This window comes from Pistacia vera, unplaced genomic scaffold, assembly GCF_008641045.1.
Source record: "Pistacia vera cultivar Batoury unplaced genomic scaffold, PisVer_v2 Contig206, whole genome shotgun sequence".
NCBI lineage: Eukaryota > Viridiplantae > Streptophyta > Magnoliopsida > Sapindales > Anacardiaceae > Pistacia > Pistacia vera.
In genome coordinates this window covers 1,415,815-1,422,701 of record NW_022196009.1, presented here as the reverse complement: position 1 = coordinate 1,422,701, position 6,887 = coordinate 1,415,815, and the positions used below count along the sequence as shown (strand labels likewise).

General features: G+C 36.3%; 1 protein-coding gene across 1 annotated transcript; it reads right to left on the bottom strand.

Annotated features, from left to right (window-relative positions):
* Positions 1–4,500: 4,500 nt before the first annotated feature.
* On the bottom strand, positions 4,501–6,179 carry LOC116129032 (60S acidic ribosomal protein P2-4). The gene is made up of 4 exons (XM_031414772.1): positions 6,029–6,179; positions 5,847–5,936; positions 4,909–5,132; positions 4,501–4,773 (listed from the first exon to the last, which is right to left on the bottom strand). The coding sequence occupies exons 2-4, from the start codon at positions 5,932–5,934 to the stop codon at positions 4,747–4,749; spliced, it is 339 nt and encodes a 112-aa protein (XP_031270632.1). The 5' UTR covers positions 5,935–5,936; positions 6,029–6,179; the 3' UTR covers positions 4,501–4,746.
* Positions 6,180–6,887: the final 708 nt, after the last annotated feature.

Genomic DNA, 6,887 nt, shown 5'->3' with positions numbered 1-6,887 from the left:
AAAGCTAAAGGCTCAGTGCTACAACCCAACTCTGTTTGGACCCATATCTAAACTCATCCTGTGAGAGGACCATCCAACAAGATGGCTCATTCTATAAGAAGGACTACTCTATGGGTTGACCCATTTTACAAGCTGGTCCACACCATAAGTCAGCCTACTTCACAAGTTGGGATACTTTACGAGTTGGGTCATTCTATGATCAAGGTCACCTTACGAATTGGGTCAACCTATATTTTGGGTCACTCCACAAGTTAGGCCTTTCTACTCAAGCTCCACCCCATCAGTTTACACTCATCCCACAATAGGACTCTAAATCCCATACATATCTTAGTTCATCGAAGACTCCTAATCTTACATGAACTAGTACTCCTACTGCTACATGGATTAGCACTACGGGTTTCCTATTTACCAAACTCTTATTGTGAAAATACCTAATTTCACAAGGACTCAAGCTTCATTGGCTCATTATATAAACAAATGTTAGCTCTCTCATTAGATATACAATCACAACCCCTCTCTCTAGTTTACTAAGTTCTTGCTTCCAAGAACCATCGCCTTTCCCCACTATAGAGTCGAGTTCTGACTACTCTACGTCAGTAGTTGCCGTAGAACTGAGTTCCGACCACTCTACGCGATCAGTCGTGCCCTAGCTTCACACTTCCGGTAAACTCTTTTTCACTCTCAACCTTATTAAATATCTCACAACCGTGTTGGCTTCAATGCCGGAGTACTTACAGCCAACACCACATTGGTGTCTCCTAGTCATCGCGTTCACTTTTCTTTGTCTTTGCAGGTCTACGAGATTGTTAGTGGATCATTCCTCACACAATCAAATCCAAAGGATTTCTGGGTAGATTCTTTCGTCTACAATGTCTAATGTGAATTTTGTAATATCTCTTAACTCTTGGATTAGTATTATTTAATGAGAAACTATTGAATACATGAGTTTGATTATGATGAGTAGACAAAAGAGAAAAAGCAATGATAAGGTAAGGATCTAAGACCGATGTTCTTGGACTCGAAACTAAATGGCAACAAACACTGGATCCAATTCAAACACATGATAGTATCCCTTAAGAGAGGTTTAAGGGAGTGATGGTAAATTACATTTCTAACGATTTGTAATGAACATGCATTATACCAGAAAGCACAAAAATTTATGTCTGCAGTGATACTCTATGCCCAAATTTGGAATCAAAACTCATTCTAGGTCCACGTCTCAGGTGGATTACTAAAACAAAATGAGTAAATGATATGTTCCCACCTAAGATTTAGTGAAATCTAAGTCCCCACCTTGGTTTTATAAATTCTAGATTTTCATCCTTAAATTAATAGAAATTGTTTAATATAATGGTAAAAATGTAGAATAGTCATTTTACATTGCATTAAATATAAAATAAAATAAATTTTCAAAATAATTATGTTTCCACCCCTGGTTTTTGGCCGAATTCATCACCCTCTGCAACTCAGTTGCACCTTTGCAATCGCCAGTTCAGGCCAGTTTGGCTTGATTCTGACGCCGTCCATCACCCTTGACTCCACCTCCAGCTTCCCCACCCTTCACTCACAAAACCCTTCTCATCACTCACCGATCGCCAACTGTAGTAGTCGTGTCATGCGACTTTTTTTGCCAGTTTTCGGCCATTTTGTGTGGCAAAAACCCCAACCACCACCACCACCATTTGACTCCTCAACCCCTCTACTACAAAACCCCTAACCTTCCCGGCCATGACAACTCACCATTTGTCGTCCACCACTCTGCTTGGGGTTTGTTCGTGTTTGTTGGAATTGGATGTTGATAAAGGAGTTTTTGATGCAACTGAAGTTTTGGGTCTATTTGGTTGTTTAATTGGAGTGTTTGTGTGCTTGTTTTTGGCCGGAGAATCCATCCATTCACCACCATTTGCTCATCTTTCTTTGGTGCACATCATGTGCTCGACGAATTACCCCAGCCAACCTTCCCATCTCTTTTTTATTGTTGTAGACTTGTTAGGTGGTGAATTTCAACTTCGCAAACCTCAACTTTTGCAACCGTTTTCTGATCGCCTCACTTACTGGAAATTCACCCAACCACCTTCATTCGACCCCCCATTCTCCCCTCTTCAAAACCCACCCCCACATCATCTTCCCTCACTCACTATTTACCGTCCATCGGCCTTTTTTTTTTTGCCCAGTGGGGGCGATGGCTGGACCAAAATCTAGAAAAGGTTTCGGGAATGGCCAAAATCTTAGGGTTAAAAACTAATTTTTTAATTTATTTTTCAAAGGTAGTTTGGTAATAGCACTATCTATACTATGTCATAACAAAAAATCACAAACGGCCTTAATCTAAAGGTGAGAATTTGGAAATTTTGAAAGCAGGGGTGGGAATCTTGAGTTTCACTAAACCTTGGGTGGGAACATGTCGTTTGCTCAAACAAAATAATAAACCAAGAATCTGTATAAAATAGACTCTAAATCAATTTACATACATCTTCCGCTGCAAACCCGATGAACCCACCAACACTACACTTATTGATAGATTTCTTCTTCGAATCTTCCTATTCAATACAAGTGTACCACAAACATAAAAATGTTCCAATGGGCATCAAAACGACTAATTCTGTTTCAAATCAAGCAACTGATTAATTCCCTTTCAATCAAGCAAAATAAAGCCTAGTACCCCTCAACCAAGTGAATCAATGTTGTTGCCTNTAATTTTTTAATTTATTTTTCAAAGGTAGTTTGGTAATAGCACTATCTATACTATGTCATAACAAAAAATCACAAACGGCCTTAATCTAAAGGTGAGAATTTGGAAATTTTGAAAGCAGGGGTGGGAATCTTGAGTTTCACTAAACCTTGGGTGGGAACATGTCGTTTGCTCAAACAAAATAATAAACCAAGAATCTGTATAAAATAGACTCTAAATCAATTTACATACATCTTCCGCTGCAAACCCGATGAACCCACCAACACTACACTTATTGATAGATTTCTTCTTCGAATCTTCCTATTCAATACAAGTGTACCACAAACATAAAAATGTTCCAATGGGCATCAAAACGACTAATTCTGTTTCAAATCAAGCAACTGATTAATTCCCTTTCAATCAAGCAAAATAAAGCCTAGTACCCCTCAACCAAGTGAATCAATGTTGTTGCCTTGGTTTTATGGCATTTCTGTAATTGGGTAATGTCTATAGGACATAACTGTCCGATGTTAAGGTACAGGTACTAACTAAACAGTTTAAAAGTTCGTTCTTTTGCAATTTGGGCACCAAAAATTAGTTTATTTGAGTGTTCCCAATGCAGTTGAGATCTCTCACTTTTTCTCCAATTAGAAAATTATTGGTCCATACGTGTACACTACGATCACAATTAAGTCGAGATAAGTCAGCAATAGCATAACTAAGATAAACCAATATTTCAACTTTTAATAAACAACCCAAAGGTGAAATTCACTGTTTTAAAACCCAGATGGAAGCGTAACCCGTTCTACTGGGTTACGAGTCAACCTGTTGGACTAATGACATTAGCAATAATTTTACTTTTTTAAAATTCTATTAATCCCTTAAATTTTATATATTACAAAAATCCCCTAAAAAATTTCGAATTAGCACTAAAAATCTTATTTATTTCAAAAATGCCCTAAAAATCAATTATCCCTAAACTTTTGACATATCTCCAAAACACCCTTAGAAAATTACAAGATAGTCCCCATAAATTTAAAATATTAAAAACCCCCTAAGACCTAAACTGGACCACAAAAGCTACCGGATCTCAATCGGACTGATCTGGTTGGGTTTTAAAACAGAAGTGAAACCTAACAAAGTAGTCAAGCCTTGGGTTAACCGATTAAACCAATTTGACCCACCAATCAAACCGGTGTCCAAAGGTTTGATATTCAACCAAAATACCCTTAAAACTTACATAAAATCCCTACAGATTTGAAATCTTGCAAAAACACTTCAAACACCATCGCTAGTGTCAAAAACCTAGGCCAAATAAGGCCTGTTTTCGACAACAACAAAACTCCTCATCACCACGAAAACACTCCCCTCAACCTCATAACCAAAACCCATCTCACCCCTCCGTCGTTCGATCCACCAATTGCCAACAAACCGCTATTTTGGGCAATTGATATTTGCCTTCTCCAGTTGATTCACTCACTAAAAATCACTCCTTTCACCACCTTTGGACTCATCGACACTTCCTCTCCAAAAGCCCCAACATAATTGTCATTGTATGCTCACCGATCACCATCCATAATTCTAGGGTTTAGGATGAACAGTTGAGAGTGATAACCCGCTCGACAAAGACCCCGAGTCTTGATTGAACCGACTCAACTGGCCAAGCCGAATATCAAAATACAATGTAGGGGAGTAGACTAAAATACTTATATCCCTCAAAATGTTTGCATCCATCTAGACATATTAAAGGCCCAATATCTCAAAGAAATCATTGAGAGCCATATCAAAGGTACTGCCATAAAAGTCAAACAAGCAATTCAAGAGCTATATAATTTCTCAAATTTGGCGGGCTTTCGAAATAATTCCATCATTTTACATAAGCTAAAAAGTAACATTTATACTTGAAATGTTTGACCTCAATTCATTAGCTAAACAAAACTTCCAAGAGTTCCAACAAGCTCTAAAATAGTAAAACCATATCCAACTACAGACCAAAAACAACTTGTAACATTTAAATAAAAGCCCTAATGACCAAAGATAAAAAACCTTCATTAAAAAGAACCATTGCTCAGATCTTAATCGAAGAGGCTGAAACCCATATCCTGCATAAGGCAAAAGGAAAGATCAGGCAAAATAGACAAAAGTATTCTTAAAAGCCAATTGAGTCACAAATCAAAAGCTAATATTAAAAAAATTAAAGCTAGACTAAAACTCTAATTCATTAAAATATAACTTACATCATCGGACTCTTCTTTCTCTTCCACCTTCTCTTCTTTCTTTGCCTCAGCAGCAGGGGCCGCAGCAGCACCACCACCGGCAGCAGGGGCTGCAACGGCAACACCACCACCAGAAGGCACGGATGCCAACTTCTCCCTTCCGCTTGCAATTAGCTCAGTGATATCCTTGCCCTGGACTTCAGACAATAGCAACTCTATCCTGTCGTCATCAGCATCAGCTCCAACTGCCAAACAGAAAAGTCCAATAGCTTAATGTAACAACCAATACTGAACATCAATTTAGTTTCTGAGATAATAATCCCACAATTCATTGTGAAAGTTCCATGTCCAACAATTTAATTTCTGAAATGACAATCCCCACAATACAACTTGAAGTTCCAAGTCCAAGATACTCTTCATAAAAAAGGAAGAATATATTTTCATCTTTTAAATTACTGGAGTCAAAAAATCTTGATTGCTTCAGTTTTCAAATGTTGGTAAACGGTTTTGCACAAACATTTTCAAAAATCTTAAAAACTTTTCAAAAACTTTGTAAATAAGATCTGACAAGGGTGTTTCTAGTTTCTTCATAAACATTATACAAAGAAATTAACCTTTTCGGCTTCTTCCATTTCCAAATACTTTTTGAGAAAAATTACCAAGAACATTCTCAATCTAATCCACACTAAATCCAATTATCAAAATTCATTCAAAAAAGAGAAAAATTAAGAAACTTTCAACTGCCGCACTCTAAAATTTCTGGTATGTTTTCCTACTTTGTTTATTCAATATAACAGATAACAAAAAGCAGTTTGACCAATATTGTTATAGTAACTTATAAATCAAATAAATTGAATAATAAACCATTAGCCAAAAAAAAAAAATCAACTACGTATTAAAAACATTATACTGTTATTAATTTCTCCATAGAAAATTGTGTGCAGTATTACAAAGTGTACCTGATCCGAGAATATCCTTCAAGTCACTAGCCGATGGGCTTGTGTTGCCTCCCAACACGGCAAGCAAATATGCGGCGATGACCTTCATTTCTGCTCAAAACGACACAAAACGAGATCAGATCAGAATTACATGTTAGTAATAGCGTAGAGATAAAGAAGTGTTAGTAAAAGAGTGTCAGTACTTGAGAATGGAGGGGCAAGTTGCGAAGATTGGCGTCGACAGCTAAGGCTTGAGCTTGCTCTAGGGTTTGTAAAGGATTTTGGCGATGCAAGGATTATATATATAGCTAGGGTTTTTGGTTTGTGAACTATGGTTGAGTTTGATCAGATCGCGACCGTTCATCTGCGTTTCCTATATTGTCCTTTTTCAATGTTTGGTTACATGGATATTTGAACCACGGCCGTGGTTAAGGGTCACTCGTCTTTAGCTTCACTAATCGCTACCCTATCCCAGGTTTTGACGAAAATATAATTTATATAAAACAGTTCATTGTAAAAATTATTATAAATCTTGCTTAGAAGTTACCATTTTAATTACCATTAGGTGGTTGAATGATCAAATTAGGATTCTTAAGTGTATTAATAAAGAGATTTTAAATTTGATCAACCCATAATAAAGGTATCCTTAAAACACAAAGAGATTAATTGAAGTACACACAAACTTTATACCAAGTTTTCAAATTGACAGGTGATTTATGAATATATTAATTATACAACATTGTATAATATTATGTAAACAGTATAATATAATAGTTGGTAACAAAATTACATTATAATTAATAATACCAAATTCAAAATAATAGAATTCCTTCTACATTAAATAATAACTCTTAAGTTATCTACTTCATGTGGCATTAATTTTACACTTCAAAGTTTAAACCATAGACCAATGTCTGGTGTTGATTAGAGCTTTCAATGGTCAAACAATGGTGTTGATCAGCTTTAACTTGCCTTAATCGACTTTAACCCTTAGTTACTTCAAGTTTTGAATTTTTTGAATTTGTTAGTTAAATAATAATTTTAAAATGTATATATTTGTAG

What these genes read in the sequence shown, in the direction of transcription:
- LOC116129032 (XM_031414772.1), bottom strand. Translation starts at nt 5,934, where the DNA reads ATGAAGGTCATCGCCGCATATTTGCTTGCCGTGTTGGGAGGCAACACA. An exon ending in GAAGGATATTCTCGGATCAG is followed by an intron (nt 5,133 to 5,846) that starts GTACACTTTGTA and finishes TCTGTTTGGCAG; the next exon opens with TTGGAGCTGATGCTGATGAC. An exon ending in AGAAAGAAGAGTCCGATGAT is followed by an intron (nt 4,774 to 4,908) that starts GTAAGTTATATT and finishes TGCCTTATGCAG; the next exon opens with GATATGGGTTTCAGCCTCTT.